The sequence below is a fragment of the Falco biarmicus genome, chromosome 8 (genome assembly GCF_023638135.1).
Source record: "Falco biarmicus isolate bFalBia1 chromosome 8, bFalBia1.pri, whole genome shotgun sequence".
Classification (NCBI taxonomy): Eukaryota; Metazoa; Chordata; class Aves; order Falconiformes; family Falconidae; genus Falco; species Falco biarmicus.
Genome location: NC_079295.1, coordinates 55888502 through 55910631, shown reverse-complemented (window position 1 = coordinate 55910631; position 22130 = coordinate 55888502). Strand labels below are relative to the sequence as shown.

Genomic DNA, 22130 nt, shown 5'->3' with positions numbered 1-22130 from the left:
AATAAAGCCACTTTGCTAAAAAGGGTTAGTGCGCGCCCATGTTTTATTTCAGTCCTGACTGCTGCAAGCTTGTCTCTGCTCCTTATTTTTTAACTCTCCCTTGGTAAACTGAAGTATCTGGCTCTTCCCAGGCATGTCCATGGCCCTCCTCTGTAGTTTCTCAGTATTCCCTATATCTTTTCCTGACAGGATGCATACCGGTGATTTTTTAATTGCACATCGGTACAAAGCCAGCCTTCCGCCCCCTCACCCGCTCTCCTAACACCCATTGCAATCACAATAAATCATTCGCAATGCGATGAATTAAAATCAATAATCAACACTCACAACAATTCCAACCCCTGCCTCTGGCTACCAGGTGCCTGCCCCCGCGGCACCCGGGGTGCTCCCCCCGGGGCTGGGCGGCGGGGCCTGGCACTGCCGGTGTCCGGGCGAGGGGACACCCGCTGGGAGCTGGGGGGACACAGGGGCTGGGGCGCCGCGGAGGGGCCGGGGGACACGCGGGTCAGGGCCTCTGCGGGGGGACAGGTGGCAGAGGGCTGCGGGCCCCTGCCGAGGGGCCGGGGTGACCCGCGGGGCGGGCCTGCGGGGGTCGGCGGGAGGTGACCCGCGGGGCTAGGCCGCTACGGCGCCGGCGGTGACACGGGAGCTGGCTCCCCCGCCCGCTCCCCAGCCCCGCGGGGACCCCGGCCGCGACCCCGGTACTCACCGCGCCGCCGGCTCCGCCGCCCCTGGCCCCGCTGCCCGGAAGAGGCTCGCTCGGCGCCGCGGGCGAGGGGCCGGGGCAGGCGCTCGGGCCGCCCCGCTCCGCTTCGCTCCGCCCCGGCGGGGCAGGGCCGGGCCGCCCAGCGGGGGGCCCCGGTGCCGCTGGAGCCGGCCGGGGGCCGCCTGCCGCCCCCCGGCCCCCCGAGGCCCTGAAGGGCGCCCGGTGTGACCCGGCAGCCCCACAGCCCGGGCCCTCTCCCCGCCCCGGCGCGGCGGTGCCTGCGCCGAGCGCCCCGGGCAGCGCGGGCGCGGTTCGAGCCCTGGAATTACTTTTCTAGTTAATGGAAGAAAATCTGTCGGGAAGATCCCCGGGTGGGGGGGGGGGGCTGGGGCTGGGGGCAGCGGGCGGGGGAGCGGCCCCGGCAGCCCGGGCGGGTCGCTGCTGGCTCCCCCGTTACCGCCCCCGCCGCCCCCCCCAGGGCAGGGACAGCCGGCGGCCTTCCCTGGGAAACCACAGGGAAAGGGCCCTTAGAAAAATAACCGACTCTTAGGACCTAATCCTGAAAAGGGAATAAAAGTAATAAAGCGATGCATTCCTCTGAAGTCCTTTCCAGCTAAGTAGAACTTGCTTGTGCACGGTGCCTTTAAAAATGTCAAATAAACACGGGTCCTTGCTGTTGGAAGGCTGCGAACGGCTTGCTTTCGGAGCATTTCCTTCCTTCTAGTAATTATGGCCAACCTACGTGTTAGAGCATCCAGTAGCTTCTGCGTTTGGGATTACTTGTGCAGTCATTTGAGATTTAATAAAAATAGTATGGGTCCTCAGTGGCACTGTTTCTATTCTTTCTGCAGCCCAGCAGATCCCTGCAGGTTCCAGAGTCAGCACCTTAATGTCTAAGCCTGGTAGTGTTACAAGGCAGCCGCACACGAGCTGCTCTTATCCCATAACTGATGCTGAATCATCTGGGAATGGGGGAAAACATGTCCGGATATGGCAGTACTGCATCCCATTTACAGCCTGCGGACAGTCCCAGTTTATCTCTTTTGTGGACCAGAATAACAAGCCAACACACAGAGGCCAATTGCAATTACCATTGTGTATATAAATATATATCCAGCCCAGCTCCTCGAAGGTCTTCTGTTAAAATTCCCTTTGTAACAACACCGCTCTGCCCACAGGTCTCCCCCCTGAAGGGGCGGCATGCTCTTATTAATAAAACACTTTGAATATGGGGCTGGTGAGCTTTGACCTCCCTATCACTGCTTGTTGCAGGATGCTAAATGGCAATTTTATATTAAAAGGCCAGAACTCTCCCCAGGTATTAAATTTGTGAGGAAACACTTACTGGTGAAATCTTCACTGTTAAGACTCAACTTCTATTAAAAATTGGATCCCTCCCCCAAAAAACATAAATGAGTAGGCTGGCGTTTGTTTTCAGCTTTTACCTAGCCTACTCAGTTTATGATTTTCAAGGAAAAGTTACGATTCAACTTTCATTCTGACACAGACACACCAAATCTCAGATGTTCACCTATCTGTTTCCCCTGTGGCTCCACAACTTAGGTCTTACATATATATATGTGTATATACATATATGTGTGTGTGACAGTTGCAAGTGTAAATATACCAGGTGAGATTCCATCATGAAAGAGTAAAAACTGGAACTGATACTCCTGCGTTGCATTTTTCTTGTGCAACAAAATTTGTTCACAATTTATGTACGTTATTAGTGTCTTTAGTTCTTTCTAATCTTGTCAGGCAGATCCCAGTCTCCATAACCACTGACAAATTCAACACTGAATATATCTTTCATGGCACCTGGCCCTATCACTTGTTGCTAAACCCATTGCAATGACTAAGCAGGAAAGACGTCTCATTCAGAAAATGGAGACAGCTGGATGTCGTGCAGAGAAAGAAATTAGTTATACTGGGGTATATGGTTTGCATTCTGAGGACTAATGCCTGCTTCCAATAATTTTCTTACATGCAAAAGATGCTAACTAGTTAGTCTGCTTGAAAACCACACATGGTCTTTTCTGCATAATAGAAACTCTGCTTGCAGACTCTTTAATGTAAATACCTAAATTCTTTCTGTGAGTCACTACATGGAAAGCTACATTCGTTCCTCAAGTTAATCATTTGCTCTATACTCGGTGCAGATGGTTTTGAACAGCTACTTAACTTCTCTTTCACTAGACTAGTCATTTCTCCCATTGCTGAGAAACAAATCTGATTTTTTGCTGTGAATCCTGAAGAGTCTTGAGATGGCTCTGCCTAACCAACAACAATTGCTCATGAGCCACAAAACTGGAAGGCCAATGGGCAAATATGGGTAGTCACAAAGAACATCTAGCCCCTGGCTACATGTGTTTCTTTGTCTGCGCTAACTTTCTTATTGAAATGTTTTTGGCCGTATTACAAAAATGCAGGATCCAGGAGGATGTGCCAGCTCCCAGATCCCGATGTGTGTTTTGGCCTGATCCTGCTTCCATTCTGAGGGACCTGGTGTACCGATCCCGTCGGTGCCATCTGTGAGCAGGAAGGTCAGGGGGGTGGGCTGGAGGGGCTGCCATGGTTTCCAGCCAACTTTCTGCCTTGGAGGATCGGGAGAGACTGACCCCAGAACGTGGCTTTGAGCATATTGATCTGCAGCTGAATATTGCAGATTTGTGCTTCAAAAGTCCTGGTCCCTCGAAAAGACTCCTCCACAGACAGTCCCATGCGATCAGTCCATGTAGCTTGGTCAGTGCCCCATTTGTAAGCTCAAGCGTGTGTTTTCTTACAGGTTCATGCAAGAGTGTAGTATCTTGCTGGTTAAATTACAGTGGAAATACTAAGGGTACATACAGAAAGCATATGCCTAGAGACAACAACCTGATTAATTAAGTAAGCCCTACCTCAGCTCCTGTTGAAACATTCCTTTCAGTTGAAATTCCTTTCTCAAGGAATATATTAATAAGACTCCTACAAACCTCCAGAGGTATATTCAGTCCTTTGCATTTGTTGAACTAGGGATGAATTTAACCCTGTGTGTTTCCATCTAGAAGAATTCCTGGACTATTACAGGACAAATTCTTCCCTATGCTGAGCAGAAAAGGACGATTTCTGTTCCTCTACACTTACTGCCTCATCTAAAAAATAAGCTTCATTGTATTTGCTTTCCTCAAGCTTTCCTGTATTTATAATATTTACATTGGGCATTAGATTTTGGTGCTTTTTCCCATTTCAAATCAGCTGAGAAAAACAGGGAGCTGCCGCACATCGCTTTTGTTAACGTGGATACCCAGTAAGTGGCACTGCAGGACAAGGTTTTCTGCAGCCCTGGCTCACCGCAGTGCTGTCAACGAGTGTAAAGGCAAGCGTGGGATATGGCAAGACTTTTCTGCTCCATGAAAAAAGCGGCTGTGGAGCAGGTGGGGAATGATGTGCGGTGACAGTGCAAGGAGCTGGATGGAGTGTGTTCAGCTGCTGGTGCTGGAAGATGGTGTTAGGAACTGGCCTTGGCACCAAGCTGGCTGTTATCAGGCCTTTGCCAGAAGAAACTAGCAACGTTTCTGGGAACTATTAATTAGCACTCGATGGCAGGTGCCTGTGAAGGCTTTGCACTGGGGTTTGCTACCAGGAGTGGAACACCGGGCCAGATGAACAACAGATATACAGCTTTTCCTATGGTCTACTGACTTACCGTACTTTCATTTTATGTAAAAAATCCAAACCCCAGAGTGGAAGGTACGTCAGTGCAGTCTGAGTGCCGATAAATTCAAAGACTGTTTCTGTAAATGAGCTAGGGGTTTCTGTGAGTCTGTGCTAGTATATCAAAACCCACCATCCTGTTTTCCCAGTCTGAGCTGATAATGAATAAACTATTATCTAGGGAAATCTGGTCAAACAGACAAGTAATGCTACACTTTTTGGCAGTACAAATTGTAATGAAACCCTTACATAAGCTGATAAAGGATTACTTACAAAATCAGTTAAAGGTTTTGGCTCGTATCTGCAATATTAGAACCCAGTTTTAGGTTACTCACGCTATACTGTGCCAAGCTAAACTGATGCATACCCAAGTTTCCTATTTATCTAGATGCATTGTTATGTCAGATAAGATGGGAAGGGAATGAGGAGGAAAAGCCAATCTGTGTTTAGAGGGGACACAGAGCTACGTTTAAAGGGATAAACCATTCTTTCAAGGGAATTAGGAAGCTATATCCTCCATGACGTGGCTATTTTAAAAACATCTCTTCTGGAATTGTTCAGACTGTGAAGCATCTATGCCAGCTGCTGTCAGCAACAAGACACTTGGCCAGGCAGGCTGGTCTGGGATGTCAATATGCAGCTGTGGATGCAGTATGGGAACAAGAGGAGGTGCAGCACCATCCCGTAGGGCACAGGGAACATCCACAGGATCTCACAACTGCTTCAGCCAGGCCTGACAAATTTTTTTCATCATCCTCTAGGGACCAGATATTGCTGATTCCTAATACTTTCATTTCCTGAGTCTTTCCAATGGCTTTCGAAAACAGCAATTAAAAATATGCACGCTCAAATGTTTATTCCTGTAGCGACATAGGATGGCACTCGATAACCTCTGACAGCACACAGAAGCAGATGACACACAAGAACATGCCACAGCAACATGGGAAGGCAGGCAGCAACATGAGCGAACTGGTGAGAACAAGACGTGGCAGCACAACATATGACAAAATAAGACACCACAGGACAACTCAGAATAGCATACAACATGTCACAGCATGAAATAGCACGCAACAGCACAAACAGTGTGGAACAACACTTGACACCATGCCACAGTATGATAGATATACCTGGAAAGCTGATAGAAATGCCTAGAGAGCAGTGAGAGATTCATAGCAGCAGGAAATTCCTAGGAAGTTATGGAAAAGGTATAGAAAACTATGGGAAATTCCTAAAAAGCTACAGGGAACGCCTGGAAAATTATGGAGAATTCTTAGAAAGCAGATCTGAATTCCTAGAAAGCTGGGGGGGGGGGGGGACGACTCCAGGAAAGCAAAATGTGAATTCCGAGAAAGTTGGCTACAAATTCCTAGAAAGCTAGAAGGAATTTCTTATGAAGTACAGAAGAATTGCTATAAAGTAATGGAGGAACCCTAGAAAGCAAGGCACAGTTCCTGGAAAGCTGTGGGAAATTTCTAAAGAGCAGAAGGGAACTCCTGGAAAGCAGAAAGGAATTTCTAAAAATAGTCCACAACTACTAGAAAGCATCAGGGAAATTTCTAGAAAAGCATTAGGGATTTCTTGAAAACAGCTGGAAAGCTCTGCTGGAGGTTCCCCCAGTTTGGGAAGCCCCCTGTGCACTGCGCTGGAGTGCTCCGCTGCTGATCCTGCCAGTGCTGGATGCAGAAAAATGCAGGAAAGCAATGGAAAAATCATGGCCAGCCTGTACATCCTGTAGTTCCTAAAGACCTGGGGGAAACTCTCAGAAAGTGATGCTGAGAAAAGCCCAGAAGAAAATCAAACCCTGTAAAGAGTGGGGAAAAAAGTGAAACCAGAAAGTAGATAGGATTAGATGATTAGATCCCATCGCCTTTCCTGAAATGTAACCTAGAAGACATCCCTATTTTAACCTCTTTTGAGTGGAGAGGACTGGTTTGATGGGCTGAAGAAGGGACATAGAATGGTGGTGCTGGTGGAGCTGAGCCCTAACATGTGCTAAGGCCAGCCCTGAGCGTCTGACCTCTGCGGGGGGAGGGGAGCAGGGGCATCTTACTGACTTGGAAGGCCCCTGACCTCGAGACAGATTTTGACAAATGAATGATGAAACTCGGGGAACATGTCCAGCCTGGGAAAGTACTGTCTGTTAAAGACTGTCATAGCAACAACTTTTTGCAACACAGGGCAGGGAAAAGCCAAGGGCATTGAGGCATGCTGCAAAGAGGGAGACATCGCCTGTATTGCTGGGATGAAACGGTCCTGCCTGATGTGGTGGGACAGGCACAAAGGCTGGAACAGAAAAACAGATCCAGATGAGCTAGGGTAAAAGTGGATTTGGGGTTATTTTATAGCTGAGGCAATCCAGTCAGGTCACTGGTTTTTCAAGAGTTTGAATGAAGATTATGATAGGAGGAGTGAAGCAGCCCAAAGTTTAGACCTTTGTGTGGATTCTTGTTTGGAATATTATTCTAATGTTTTATTGAACTTGGTGGAACTTTTCTGACTGCCATCAAGCCCAGACTGTGTGATTTGGTAAGGACTTTGACAACCAACATCTTGCCTCCAAGAACAATTTAATCCCAGAATCTGAAGGTGGGACCCTGGGTTGGTGCAGCTGCAACATCGCAACAACAGCAGCATTGTCTGGGGGGCTGCAGAAGGGAAAATGCTGTCTGAGACATCAGAGCTCCAGGACTGGGACATTTGGGGTGGTCTGGTCATTGCTGGGCTGCTGATTGACCCTGTCTGCTGCAGCTGGACCTGCCGCTCTCCTGTGTGGGCACGGTGGGGCTGCCCTCCTAGCAAAGAGCCCTGGCTGGGTGTCCCTGGCAGGAGCTGCCTCCTCCTGCCACTCCCTGTGGTGCAGGTGCAAAATGCTTCTCTTGGTCTTCACTGCGAGCAAGAAGTGATGCTCTGTGCAGTATTGGCTCCTATTTTTTTTCGGTAAGTATTAGTTTAATTATCTTTAATTCATAGATTTGTAGCCTGCCAATGGAAAGGGCTGTGGAGCCTGACCATACTGGATGTGCAATAATGTGGACTTAATTATCAACTGCAGTGAAAACTATTGCACTACACTCCTATTATTGCTCCACTAACCTTTAGAGGCAATGGGCTCCTGTAGGTCCCAAGCACATTCTTCGTCATCACACGTCCTGCACCAGAAAACCACAACAGTGTGCTGGTAGAACTTAAACAGTTCTTCTCCATCCAGTCAGGGACTGAGCTGGAACGTGGGGAAGGATCCATTTTAAGCTAGTGCAAAGCTCAAGAGTAAATCTGTATCACCAGTTTAGGAGGGGAGAGTGCCACCTACCAAGCCATCTGCTAAGAGAATTGTATTATCTGCAGTCTCATCCACTGCTGCTAGAAATCACTGTCACACTCATTTGTGAAGTTTTGCTGCTAATATATCTATTTATATTCTTTTTATCGATCCAGTCAGAATTAATTATTTCTCAGATTAATTTCATTCTAATGAATCATTCTGTATCACTGGCTTTATTCAATTTCTGAAATACTAATTAATATGTCAAAGCCATCTTTAACATTAAAAGTGCTGTCATTTTTTCTGTGACATTTCTTTTGATTCATATATTCAACTTCAATTTTTCTGAGAGCCTAAAATGTCTGTCCAGTGTGGAGTGAAAGAAAAAATGCAAGCTATACAGTATTGGAAGAAATATGAATATGCAAATAAAGAATAAATTGGGAGTCAATGGCCCAGTCTGTATTTTTGTACTTCTTACTATTTTACATGGTACTTCCTATAGCAGGTCCTCAGCAATCAGCTGTGTAGGGGTTTTATATGCATGGATGAGAATATAAAATTCAGCAGTACATCAAGTGTCTATATTCACTGGTGAAATGGTCAGGAATTTTGAGATATTTTGTGTTTGTTGGTTTAGATTAGGTTTTGAAGAAGGGGTCTTAGTGGTTTGCTGTGGATTTCCTGGCACTGTCCTGCCTTGCTGCAGGGCCCAGGCAGCCAGAGGAAGCATTTTTCTTTCCTTAGAGCTCTCCTCTCCTCTTCTCTCAGCTATAATTTATTCTCAGCATCCTCTGCAGTTTGGCTCTCTACCCACTCCGGAGAGAAGTGTTGGCAGGGCAGTAATCCCTCTCCTACCCGTATCTGTGGCAGATGGAAATCCCAGAATGAGAAGGGGGGAAATATTAGGCTTCCCTGTTTGAGCCATTTCCAGGGTGATTGAAGATCCAGTAATGGCCTTTGGTTTGATGGAGCCAGTCAAATTGCGAGAGGAATGGTCACTCCAAGTGTTCATTGTAGAAAACATTTCTGTCTCTGGTCCTGTGGGAGTGAGTGGGTGGAACTGGAAAAAACCCATAAAAAGTCACTGCATAAGCTCTGCTGATTAAATAACACCGTTATTGGCAGCATCGCACTGAGCTTAAATTACACGTGGCTCCTGCGTGGCAGGAGGCTGGGGACTGTTTAGATGACAGCTTCTGCTCAGATCCCTGGTCGCGGGTTTATATTTCTCTTTCTTTCTTTGTCTTCCACCTCTTTCCAAAAAGAGAGGTTTTGTTATAAAATCTGGGGTGTTACAGCTGAAACCAACCAGCTTTGCTCTGGGCTTGCACTGCAAATGTAGGGAGGGATTACCGGGGAGGGAGAGAAAGGGGAGCAGAGCTGGAACGGGCTCGGAGTAGGAGCAGGGACGGGAGGGGAACACCACTCCTTTCCCTTTACAAACGACCAGATTATAGTTTTCCACCACTCCTAAAGCTCACGTGTGCAGAGCCCTGCAGACTCAAGGCTGCTTTTTGAGAGTCTGGCGCATGAGCTCCAGATCCCTGGAACCAGTAGCACTGCCCAACAAATCCTTCCCATTTATACCCTCCTTGCATTACCCCTTGCGTCCAGCTCTGCCACTGCCTGGATTAGCTGTCTCAACAAGTCATTTAAATCCAGATTTCCACACAGGGTGTTTCTGCTTGGGCTTTTTTCATTTTCCTTTTCCCTCTCAGTGTCCGGACTTGTGCACATACTTCACCAGTGACCTGGTACCCAGGGATGGTTTGTGCGCTGGTTGCCACTGGAAATAGTTCAAAAGCCAACATTCACAAGGGCACTGATGTGCTTTTTGAGATCAGTCCTACTGAATCCCCCAGACTCTAAGGTGCAGCCTTGCCTATAATCTACAGTTAAAAAAAAAAAAAAAAAAAAAAAAAAAAAAAAAAAAAAAGTCTATACTCAATACTGAATATTTAAGCCTCGTCGTCGGTGTTTGGGGGCTAGAAATCATTTCTCTTGCTGATCCTTTCTCCCTGCTGGTGGATCTTTGTCATTCAAGAATGAGCTCGAGATCCTTGGAGACAGTTATATTTTTTTATAGCAGCAAAGTAATAGGTTTTTTCTGCTGCTACTCTTCGCTCTGTGCTTTTGTACTCACTACTGTGGTTTTCCCTGTGGAATGCCCAACACGATAATATCAATTTAACCAGTGTGCTTCACTGATCTTTAAGAGAGTTCATAGCTGCTGTTCGATTTCTAGGAACCCTTGATTTTTCTGAGAAGGTTACATTGAGGCTAAAGTTATCTTGGCTTATTAGTATAACCCATTCATTTAGAGACCTGACAGTTCCTTTGGACATTATTTCTGCTAACATGCCTCAGCTGATTTCATGTTTCATAAATCCCATGCATGCAGACTCAAAAAGTCATCCTCAGAGTGATGTGAGTACAATGTGTTTCCACATACCGTAGTATTATTTTGTAAATTAAGCTGCCTTTCTCCAGCTCTAGCATGTGCGCTGTTTTGCAGATGAAAGCATGTTTATCTCTGAATGCAAAAGCTGGACTTTGTTCAAGTCTGACTTGGTCTTCCAGTAGCTAATTACTGTTTGGATGAAGATTATTTGGATCAAGGTGCTACTCAGTATTTATATTTTTTATATCTTCATATGGACCAAATAGGACTTTCTCCAACCACAGTCTTCTGGGAGAAGCAGGTGCCTCACAGGGTGGTAACAGATACAAAAGCTTTCCTTTGCTGGGCATTGCTTTGATTCTAGCATCAGTCAGTAGTGATTGAAAAGCATTAAATAAAATTAAGTGGCTGTTTTATGTGGGTACCCAGGGAAAATTAAACAGGCTGTGTGCTTGTTTCTGAATTTCCGAGAAACACCTGCACCGTTGTTCTGTTGCTGGCAGTTTTAGGCAACTCCTGACCTGGATAAGAGCTGATCCTTCTTGCGCTGGCTGGAAGCAGGTTAGGCAGGGAGCAGCAAAAGGAAAATTCACCCCACACTTTAAACTGGCTCCCAGAGTCCTGTCAATTGGCTGCCTAATCCCACCACTAAATTTACCTAAATAATAAAGCGGTTTAATGGATTTCACTTCTGCTCCTCACCTGGGTATGACTACTAAGTCACGAAAGTTTTAAAAAGCTTACAAATTAGCTGAAAAGACGAATGAGTACAGCAGGGTGCCCTGCGTGAAATGCTGTTGTTTGAAACCTGCGTAGGCACCGAAGGGGCTTCACTGCGTTTGTACAGGCTTGGCTGAGCCAGACCCCGTATCTGTCCCTGAGCTGGTCACACCGACACCCGGCAGGAGGGAGGCTCGGACTTCTGCAACAGATGTTGAATTGCCAAACAAGTAAGGACCGTGAGGTTCTTATAGGCTGCTGAGTAGGAAGCAAAAAGGCTAGTTTTTTAATGTCAGGTTAAAATGAAAGTTGTAAACCCTCACTCATATGAACAGCGTTAGGGTCTTCCAACGCTGAATTCAGCCTCTTCCCCAGAAAAGGCTGCTCCCTAGCAAAAATGAACTGAAAAGAAGAGGTTTGCTTGATGAGCTGGTAAGGAAATGATCAAGAGCAGACTGCTCCCTCCTGTGCAGCATGTACCTCAGCATTTTTCTCCAGTGTGCCTTGAAAATTGTGCTGTTTGTATACTTTGGAGTTGTGATTTCTCCTGGAATAATCCAGGACAGCTGTGGTAGAAAGCCATCCTGGGGGAGCCTCTGGAAGTTGTTACAAATAAAACCAAATGTGCTCAGTGCACGCAAAGTTTCCCTCAGCCTAGGGTTTCTACTGAAAAACGTTTTCAGAAAATAGGTATCACGCAGTAAACCTCACCTGTGTTGTGCTCTAAGAACAGGAGAAAAAAAGGAAAACAATCTTGAAAAAAGAAAACTCACAGTGAGTTTCATTAGAGATCTCTATTACCAAACAGCACAGGATTAATTTTCTTGTCTTTTTTCATCCTCCTCTGAGGATGAATGATGATTAAAGGGCAAGATAGTAAGAAGGGGGAATGAGAACTTGCTGAGAAGCAGTTATAAGAGAAAAAAAGAAAGAGAGGGGGAAAGGAAAACAAGTGTTTAGTTAGCTTGTCAAGGTCAGCTTAGCACTGTATCTGCTTTAACTGACATGATGAAAAATTACAGCTGGCACAAAAGCAACTTCGCTAATACTGTACCCCACAAAATTTATCTTGACAACTTAGTGCGCTTACTTGTTCTTCTAGGGGGGGTTTAACCTCCCTGGGATGCCTTTTATCTTCGTTCTCCGATTTTTTTTGGACTTAGATTCCTGTGCAAAGGTAGCAACTTGCAAATCAGCATGTTCATCTTCCGCTGGCTGTTGCGGCTAAGGTAAGAAAGGAAAAATCCTTTTGGAAGCAAGAAGGGGTTTGAGACATAACTGCCGTGTTTTGGTGCTCTCTGCCGAGCCGGAAGGATTTTTTGCAAAGGAGAAAACACGGTGTGAAGAGCGCGGCAGGACGGCAGCTCACGGCACCGGCTCTCTTTGCGGACACGAGCTCCGCATCTGCCGTCGGGGGGGGGGGCCGCTCTGCGGCGCGGGGGGGCCGAGAGCCGCAGCCCCGTGTGGCGCCGCCGTCCCCTGCCTCACCTCGGAGGGGGTGGTCGGGAGCGGGTCCTCGGGCAGCCGCACGCCCCTGGAACCCGGGCTGGGGGTGTCCCGCCCCCGCGCAGGGACAGCGATGCCCTTCGCCCGCCTTACTTGCCCAGGGCTGGCGCTCGCCCGCCGGCGGCTGGGGCTGGCCGGGGCGGGGGGGCGCGGAGCAGCCCGGCCCCTCGGGGCTGCCCTGAGGCCCGGCTGGGCTGGCGGCCGCCTCCGCGGGGCGGCGCGGCTGGGCGCGGGGCCGCGGCCGCCCAGGAGAGGGAGCCCGGCGGCCGCGGCTGCGCCGGGAGCGGCGGGGGCGAGGGGCTGCGCCAGGCGGCGGAGGCGGCGCGGAGCCGAGCGGTGACCCGGTGCCGCCCGCCGCCGGCCCGGCCGCTGGGTACCGCCGCGCTTGCCGCCCCGGCCCCGCTGTGTCGGGAGGGCGTCCCGGCCGCCCGCCCCCCTCCGCCGGCGGTCGGGGAAGCCGCGGGTGCCTCCGCAGCGTCGCCAGCCCCGAGCCGGGCGCCGGTACTTACTTTCCGCACCAGTTCATCGCGCTCAGCCGGCACCCCGGGCGGCCGCAGCTCGGGACGGGGCAAAGTAATTTCGCCGCTCCAGGAGCCCGGCTTTGCCGCTCGCCCCGGCAGCCTGCCGGGCGGTCATTCCCCAGGAAGGCGTTAAAACCGGGGAGAGGCTGCCCAGAAGAAGCTGCGCCCGACCGAAGATGTTAGAGGAGGCGAAGAGGGGTTGCTTTTTGCCTGCTGCGTGCCTCCATGCCTGTCTTTCCCTTGTCTTAATCCTTTAGGAAGGAGACGCCGAGCAGGCAGAGCTTTCCTGGAGGGGCGATGCTGCCGAGCCCTGCCCCGGGCAGGAGGAAGCCCTCGCCGCCGGGACCCCCCGGCACCGGAGATGCGCGGCCCGGGGCGGGCTGCGGGAGAGCGTGAGGAGCTGCCTCCGCCGGCGCTTTCCTGAGAGGGAAAAAGCATGGTGAAAGCTGGGCCCGATCCCTGGAGCGCAGCCCCGCTGAGCGGGAGGTGGGATTATTCCGGGGCAGTTATGAGGAGCTATAACCTGGCAGCGCAGCGTTAAAGCGACTTGGCCCCGCTGGACGAGGAACCCGCCGCGGGCACCGCAGCCGCGCCCTGGCCGAGGTGGGGTGGCTCAGCGTCCCCCCCCCCCTCCTCTCGCCCCTCTTTCTCCTAAGAGTGAACGACAGAAGAAAGAACCGGTGCTCGGCTCTTGCCAGTGTTGGGAATACCGTGCCTTTTGACTGGGATGACCTACCCTGATGTGCCGCTTCGACGGGATGTACAAAGTGCGGCTGGGACTGCTCCGGCCAACAAAGTTTGTGGAATGATGGGCAGGGGCTGTGGGATGGAGGCAGCTGGGCACACGCCGGTGGGGTCCGTCACATGCAGGCCGACAGCACCGATCTGCTGCTCCCCTGAAAACTAATTCCTGATGGTCAAACTCTCCTGGTTTTTACTTCTCCCCTGCCAATTTGCACTTTCAGGGAAAACACACACACACCTGATGCAATGCAGTGTTTCAGTGTTGGTTTTGTATGTAAGATTTGCTATGCAATTCCAAAACTAAAAGAGGAGGAGAGACGGCCCTGCATCCCAGAGCAAACAGAGAATCAGAGGTGAAAGGTAGGAGCCAGCATTTCTCATTTAAATAAAGCTAAATAACCTGAGCTACTTCTTACTGAAAACCTTTAAAACACACTTACTGTATGTGTATTTTCTTTGTCTTGGAAGTGTAAATCAGTTTGAAACGAAGTGAAGATTTGCTTTCTGACGCTGCCCGGAAACAGAGAACTGATGCATTTTGTAACAGGAGTGTGCCGAGGAGGAAGGATGGAGTGTTTCATCAGTGAGACATTTAGGAAACTAGAGGAAAAGCCCCTCGTATAGCATGCTTCAGTAAATATGAAGGGCTAGTGCAGTGGACGCTGGAAACACTCGATCAATAGCCTATTTAAGTGGGAATATATGCAAGCATGGAAAAGTGATTGCTTCCCTGTCTGTGGGGTATATTTGCAGAGGACAGCAGCAGAACATTTGCAGGTGAGCTGTCTGAATTAGGCTACTTCATGCTGGGGTGGTGCAGTGTGTTTCTGAAGGGATTGCTTAAAAAACAGTCTGTAGGGTAGACTGGATTAGTGCATTTTCAGTTCTTGCTCGTAGAGCTTTCAGTGTTGTTCAGGATGATTCAAAGTTGGTGAAGTCCTTCTGGGGGCGAAGGGACTGTAAGAAAGGACCTTTTGGTCTATTTGGTGATGAGTAATTAATGGACGTCTGATGTCTGTGATCTCTGCAAGGAAAGGAGCTGATGTCATCATGAAAATCATGATATGATTTTCCCTCAGGAGAAACTATGACTTGGAACGACACCACTATGGATGGGGAAGGGTTGCTGGTGGAAAGGGACTCTTCCTTTCGGATCCTCACAGGCTGCTTCCTCTCGCTCCTCATCCTTTCCACGCTGCTGGGAAACACGCTGGTCTGTGCAGCTGTCATTAGGTTTCGCCACCTGAGGTCCAAGGTGACCAACTTCTTTGTCATCTCCTTGGCCGTGTCAGATCTCTTAGTGGCAGTTTTGGTCATGCCTTGGAAAGCCGTGGCTGAGATCGCTGGTTTCTGGCCTTTTGGTTCATTTTGCAACATCTGGGTGGCCTTTGATATTATGTGCTCAACAGCTTCCATCCTAAACCTCTGCGTCATTAGTGTGGACAGATACTGGGCCATCTCCAGCCCGTTTAGGTATGAGAGGAAGATGACCCCAAAGGCAGCCTTCATCATGATCAGCGTGGCGTGGACTTTGTCTGTGTTGATTTCCTTCATCCCTGTGCAGCTGAACTGGCACAAGGCTACAACCACAAGCTTTTTGGACCTAAATGCCAGTTTACAAGGTATAAGCATGGACAACTGTGATTCTAGCCTAAACAGGATGTATGCCATCTCCTCTTCTCTAATTAGCTTCTATATACCTGTGGCCATCATGATAGTAACTTACACGAGGATATACCGGATTGCTCAGAAGCAAATACGACGCATCTCAGCTTTGGAGAGAGCAGCAGTGCATGCCAAGAACTGCCAGAACACGAGTGGCAACAGAAGCAGTATGGACTGCCAGCAACCAGAGAGCAACTTCAAAATGTCCTTCAAGAGGGAAACGAAGGTTTTAAAGACTTTGTCGGTGATCATGGGGGTGTTTGTGTGCTGCTGGTTGCCATTTTTTGTATTGAACTGCATGATTCCCTTTTGCGAGCCTACCCAGCCATCCAAGGGAGCAGAAGCTTTCTGCATTAATTCCACCACCTTTGATGTTTTTGTTTGGTTTGGATGGGCTAATTCTTCCCTCAACCCCATCATTTATGCCTTCAATGCTGATTTCCGCAAGGCATTTTCAACCCTGCTGGGATGCTACAGGCTCTGCCCTATGTCCGGCAATGCTATAGAGACTGTTAGTATTAACAATAACGGAGCAGTTGTTTTTTCGAGCCAACATGAGCCCAAAGGGTCCAGCCCCAAAGAGTCTAATCTGGTTTATCTGATTCCACATGCAATTATCTGTCCAGAAGAAGAACCTCTCAAAAAGGAAGAAGAGGGGGAGCTATCTAAGACCTTGGAGAAAATGTCTCCAGCACTGTCGGGTATCTTGGATTATGAAGCTGATGTTTCTTTGGAAAAGATCAACCCCATTACACAAAATGGGCAGCATAAAACCTGAACAGTAAGGTTTACTCAGCAAGACCCAATAGTGTGTATTGTAATAGTCTTTAAAAAAAAAAAAAAAGATACACAAGATTTTTTTTTTGGTAAGAAACTAAGCTCTAGGGAGAAATACACATTTACACCAAGCCCAGAATTAATTTTCCCGGCATTCAAAGCAAATTTAATATTTTAAACAATAAACAGAAAAGATACTGAAAATTGGTTAAAAAAAAGGATATTAAACTGTACTGTTCATACTGAGGAAAATATACAAATTTAGATACAGTGCAGTGACAAAATACTGCTTCTTTACACAGAGAAACCAATTTCTAGCTGAAAATGAGGCAAAAGATAAATGTTAAGTATTTAAAGATTAATGTTTACTAGAAGTTAAAAGATTGCTGTGTCTTGTGGTAGTGGGTGTTAACAGGTCCTAATTAAAGACTGAGGGATTGTAAAGGTAGGTAGATGCCTTCTTAAAATTATTTCTGACAAATAATTGAGCCTTATAATGAGAATGGTTATTTTTAAAGCTTTGGGAGGTAATATGTTGATACTGGTTTTATTTCTTTATTGTTTTAAATTGATATTTTTCATATGTTATAACAGATCTAGCTTTATTTATATTATTTAAGATGTTTAAATAATGGGATATTTTTGGAGTGTCATAACTGCATTTTGACCAGTCAACCAGTCAGCACTTTATTACAAGCTCTGATAGTCTGGAGAGCTGGTGAGGGGAGTGAAGGAATGTTAAGAAGCTCAGCAAGAAATGAAGGAATCTACAAACCTGATGCTGTGTGGAGTTCATTTGCTTGTGGGCTTTTTTTTTTTTTTAAAGTGGGATTTCTTTCAAAAGATAGGACCAGCGTTGACTGAGTTGTGAATTATCTTCCCTTATAGAAATAAAAGAAATTGCTGCTATTTATTTTTAAAAAGTTTCATGTTACAAAGACTTTGCTAGAATGTCAAGTTTGTGGGTCTGTAAATACCTTAAATATGACTACAACCTTAAGAAGACTCCAATTTGAGAAGAAAAGCTTCTTAGATAACAGTTCTTAGTAGATAACGTTTTGTATTTATGTAAGATAAACAGCTTTCTCAGACTTTTCTTATTTCAAGTCTTGGATATCTTTTCTGAACAAACACAATTGGTTATAATGGTAGTAAACATGCCAAACCTCGTTACCGTCTGTATTATTGCAGTACCACCAGGATCATGCTGTCTGTCTGCTGCTGTATCACAGTCAGAATTAAAAAGTGAGGTACCTAGTGCTTTACTTTGGAAACTGGGAGAACGTTACATTTTAGTAATTGCCATGTCGATAGTCCATTCAAATAAGGAATAGTGCCTCATTACCATTTTGGATTAAGACATTTCTAAATATGGATGGAACTGCAGCCCCCACATCAGAAACTTCCTGTGAGCTCCAAAAAAAGTTGCCAATGTTTAATTAAAAAAACCTGCTACTTTTCCGTTGTCCTTCCCTGCTGCTTTCCCTTTGTCATGCTAAAGCAATCAGTGAACATTAGCAACAGGAACATTGGGTGTTGATACTCAGCAGCATTCAAAGAAAGCTTTTTGTTTTCTGAACGGCAGAAAATACCCTTTGGAGCAACTTTTTTCATAACGTATATCAACAAAATGTGTTGTCAGGAAAAGAGAACTGAGAGGAAAAAAATTTTAAAGTCTTATGAACTATATACATCCTGCATCAGGTCTGTGTATTTATGTATTGTGAATGTTTTCATAATTTTATTGCCTGTATGCTGCTTTCATACATATAATAAAATTATTTTGTGAACAGGAGGTCAAATGAAGCAATCTACATTGCATTTATTAAATACACGCTGGGTTTTGGCAGTTGTATCGTGTGTTAAAGGCGAGGACGTTTCCTCTTTTTCCATTTGCCCTCATTTGGGATCACACCTGTGAGGCAGATGGGAATTTTTATTACAAGCAGGAGAAAGCCCTCTCTGCTGAGAGACCTCTGAACCTTTGCTCTAAACTAGGATCTGAAAGCAGTAAAAACGGTTTGGAAACAACCACATTCTGTTTTAATGTAACTAGTTAAAATGTGTAAAGCTCAATCTGCTGGTAACTCTTACTTAAATGATTTTTCTTTTTTTTTTGCCTTGGTGTATGAGTAGTGAGTTTGGTTTATTGCATGCTTTTATTGTTGCTTTTTTTTTTTTCTTCTTTTTTTTCCCCCCAAGTTGGGCACTGCTTTTCAGAGCCTGGTACAGCCCTGCTGCTAGCGTCTGTGTTTTGGAACAAGAAGAGTCATTTCAGAAGCGAGGCGATGGTGGGTACAGCTGAAGCACAGCACTGTCCCTCTGGTTGTGGCAGCCCTCGACTTTGTTTCTGCCTCTGTCAGCAGATTCGTTTTGAAATGAAGGAATGAACAACCATGGTCACTTCTGCCTCAAGGATTACTGGAGTGACCCATGCGTTCAGCAGCTGGGATCTGAGCTGGCGTAGGAGCTGTGGAGGTGTCCAGCTCCCCTTGGTGCCGGCTTCCCTGGGGCACTGACGGCAGCAGGGAGGCACGCCTGCCCCCAGGCTTCCTTAGCTCCTTGGGTAAAATTTCCTGGCATGGGTGCTGATGCCCAAATTTTTTTTTTTTTTTTTTTTTTTTACTTTTGAGGAATTCTTAAAAATTATACAGGCCAAAGATGAAGTTCTGTGGTTGCTTAGTTAAATACATGTGCCTTCAAAAGCTTTTATTCTCAAAACTCCCAGCAGTCTGATATAATAGCAAAATACAAAATACCATTGAAGGAGATCATGTAAAGCAAGATGCTGTTTTTGTACTAATTTATATGGGGATGATTTGTGTTCTGAAACAAATGGTTGCTCTAGTGTGACCAGGAGCCATCCCAGGACCTCCCTCCTTGTGGATGGACCGGAGTTTCTGAGGGGCTCTGCAGAGGTCAGTGGAGAAGTGCGACCTGTTCCTGCTGCTGGGTGCTTCCCTGTGGGGGGACAGGCGCCCTGCTAAAGGCAGGGCAGGGGAGTCCATCTGCCGAGTTGATTTAATTGTTTTATCTCTTGTCCTATTTAAACTGTTTTTTGCTTCTACCCCTTTCCCTTACATTCATCTTAGAATACCATGAATTCGCCTTGATCCGCATTTACCAACGTACCCCATTTACCCCTTTATTTTCCAGCCTTCCCAATGTGGGTTTCTTTACCTCTCCTCCTTTCCTCCCACCGCTGCCAGAGCCATTCTGTCACCCTGTTTGGCTTTATCAGCCCCAGTAACCCTTTACTTGAGAGAAAGTCCAAATTAAAATCCTACCCTCCAGCATAGCCAAGAGTCCCAGCCTGCACCCAGAAATGCCTCTCTTACCTGTTGCAGAGCCTGGAGACCAGTGTCAGGGGTGACTAGAAGGGACAACAGCATGTACCTGCTAACTGCTACTCTATTTATGTGCTGAGTTAATTGCTCGGGAGCTGTATTACCTGTTCTGTGCCTGCTGCCCAGCTGCTTGAAACCAGTGGTCTGCGGAAACTGCTGGTCACACCAATGTCACAGTGCACCCCAGGGGCTGGAGACATGCCAGAGCTGATAGTAGGGAATTAACAGATACGGTTTGGCCATAGTAACCCTGTGAGCAGCCTGTGAGGAGGGCTTACTGTTCCCTGCTAGCAGGCAGCCGCAGCCTCTGCTGTTCTGGAGGACAGAGCAGCAGAAGTTCATTTGCAATAACGTCACCTTTGGGATAACAGCCACTTAAGTGAAATGCTTCCCCAGGAATATTTTTCCCACCATGTGTTGCCATATGTGGCTGGGCAGAAGCAGAGCCACCGAGAAGCAGGGAGGTGCCAGGACACCAGGATGTCACTGTCACTGCTCCCACCAGGATGGCCACCTTGTCTACCCCATGAGCATCAGGTACTTTTCTCCCTGCCTTCCCTCCCCCCCCCCCCCCAGCCCCAGCAGTATTTTCCCCTGCAGAGTGAGTCCTGCTGTGTACCTTTCTGATGTGCCTGCAAATAACCTGGGAAACCTGGAAACCTTTTTTTCTGCATTGCTTCCTTGTGACTGAAGGTATTCTTCTGTTTGTGGATGGAAGAGTTTAATCATTCACCTGATGGCCTTGTTGAAGGAGCTGTTTGCAACAAATGAACCATAATCACTAGATTAAATCTGAATGTATTTCTCCCTTCTCTTGGCAAGCATTTTATGCTGATTTGGGTTTCTAACTTAACAAAGCGGACAAAAGATAGAAGATGAAAGAGGAAATGCTTTTTGCTGATGTAGTTTTAATAACAGTTATTGGGAGCCAGTCCTGGATATTTTGAAATCAATAGTTTTCAGAAGCACCCAAATCTGACTGAAATCTCAAAAACCTGCTTTGATTAGTACCTTGAGAGACAGATTATTCCAGTAAATATTTTTGGGTTTTGATATAATGATAGTAGAATAAGTTGTAGTGATACCACTTATGTAGCCACACAATGAATGTGACTGAAAGAATAAGGAAAACAGTGCTACCTATTTTGCAGCTTTTAAAAGACTGAAACACATAGCCAAAATGTTCTTGCAGTGTGCTGTTGCAGTACAGGTGGGCTGTGCGCTGAGCTGAGCTTTGGGCTCCAGCCACGAGCCTCGGATCAGGTGGGTGGTGATGCCCCTTTGCGAGTGGGTCCGGGCTGTCCGACTGCCTCCTGGAGCCCGTGGCCGGCTGCGGGGTTTGCACGGTGCTGACCTTTCCAGCCCCAGATCCCAAAGCTGGGGATGCGCTTGTGAGCTCCCACCTCCCCAGCCAGGCACAGGTTTTTCCAGAGCACCGTTGGAAGCATGTTTCTACACATGCAGTTTTGAGGCTGAACATGTAAATTGAGTATACGATGGCTATTTTCATGTGAGCTGTCTTTACAGTTATGGTCGGAATGAAATGACAATTTGCTGTCATGCCTGTTTTTATTCTATTTCTATAAAAAAACTCTGGACAATGATACAGGAGAAGGCTGTTGGCCTTGCTGTGCTGGTGGCCATTGCTTTTCTAATTTGACTGCGTTTCCCTTTCGGTCCCACCAGGCTGTTCCTTCCCCTTTCCAGGAGGGACGTTCTTGGCTGTTCTTTGGTGAAGGAGTTTCCTCAGGCCTGTGTGGGCAGTGGTGATGGATGGTGCTGGCAGCGTGGTGCAAATCCTGTTACCAGTCACGAGGAGCAGCAACAACAGAGCCGGGCTCCAGGTTCTGCACTGAAATAACAGGATTTGTGTCAACAGAATTGCTTTAGTTTCTGTCCCTCTGGATGGGCTGGTTTCACCCAGGAAGGCAACATGGGGATTAGAGGGATATCCTGGCCCTTGTTCATCATCGCCCTGTGGATATGGTGGGATGGATGATTTGGAGTACAAGAGGCACAAAAGAGCAAGTGGCAAAGGGCTCCAGGGCTGGCTGCAGGGGAGCAGTTCTGGGGATGATGGCACCGGGGAACCCTGTGCTCCAGTTCCTGTGCCGCGATCCCAGGCAGCCGGAGGGCATGGGTGAAGGAAAGGCTCAGGTCCAGCTCTGTCCCAGGTCCAGCTCTGTCCCAGCCAGCCCCAAGGAGCAAACCACCTGCCAGTCCCTGCATCACCACGGGGCTGGCTCCGCGGGGAATGTGGCTTTGCTTTGGGGCCAGGTGGGTACAGCCTGCACTGCCCCGACGCCAGCTGGGCTCAGTCCAGCCTGAGAGCGCTCAGCGCTGCGGTGGGATGCTTGGCACTGCTGTGGGATGCTCAGCACTGTGGGGGGATGCACAGCACTCTGGTGGGATGCTCAGCATTGTGGTGGGATGCTCGGTATTGCCATGGGGTGCTCAGTACTGCTGTGGGATGCTCAGCAGAGGATCTAGTCCGGGATCAGGTCTGGCTTCAGGCTGTGATTTGACTCAGAAAGAAATTAAATTTGTAATTATGTATTACTGTAATTATGCAGTAGGGGATTTGTACAGCTAACTTACACTTTGCTTTGCTCCAGGTAACCCATATGTTTGTTTTTCTTGGATGTCCTGTATTTGTTATGTCAGTAGTTTCCCTTTAAATCAGTTGGATTTTTTCCTGTTTGAATAGTTTCCACCCAACAGAACAAAAACTGATTGTGGGATATTTCAAATAACAAAACAAAATAAAACAGTGTTGTTTGAATAT

General features: G+C 47.4%; 2 protein-coding genes and 1 long non-coding RNA gene across 8 annotated transcripts in view; 1 reads left to right on the top strand and 2 right to left on the bottom strand.

Annotated features, from left to right (window-relative positions):
- Nucleotides 1–12818, bottom strand: part of SFXN1 (sideroflexin 1) — a 47314-nt gene extending 34496 nt beyond the window's left edge. The window contains exon 1 of one of the 4 annotated variants that reach the window (XM_056349409.1): nt 12801–12818. The gene's annotated coding sequence lies outside the window, so the exon portion shown is untranslated. Of the gene's footprint in view, nt 1–327; nt 349–709; nt 858–11875; nt 11893–12800 lie in introns of those variants that run through there. The other 3 variants (XM_056349410.1, XM_056349416.1, XM_056349407.1) reach the window with 3 other exon arrangements.
- Nucleotides 12819–12822: 4 nt separating this feature from the next.
- DRD1 (dopamine receptor D1) lies at nt 12823–17791 on the top strand. Of its 3 annotated transcripts, none has more exons than XM_056349404.1 (2): nt 12823–13916; nt 14636–17791. In XM_056349404.1, the coding sequence occupies exon 2, from the start codon at nt 14644–14646 to the stop codon at nt 15997–15999; it is 1356 nt and encodes a 451-aa protein (XP_056205379.1). In that variant the 5' UTR covers nt 12823–13916; nt 14636–14643; the 3' UTR covers nt 16000–17791. The 3 variants fall into 3 exon arrangements, with proteins under 3 accessions (XP_056205379.1, XP_056205377.1, XP_056205378.1); XM_056349402.1 differs by having other exon boundaries at nt 14025–17791; XM_056349403.1 differs by having other exon boundaries at nt 12823–14333.
- Nucleotides 16781–21894, bottom strand: LOC130153927 (uncharacterized). Its single transcript, XR_008823541.1, has 2 exons — nt 19450–21894; nt 16781–17913 (listed from the first exon to the last, which is right to left on the bottom strand). It is a non-coding gene; the product is annotated as an uncharacterized LOC130153927 (long non-coding RNA).
- Nucleotides 21895–22130: the final 236 nt, after the last annotated feature.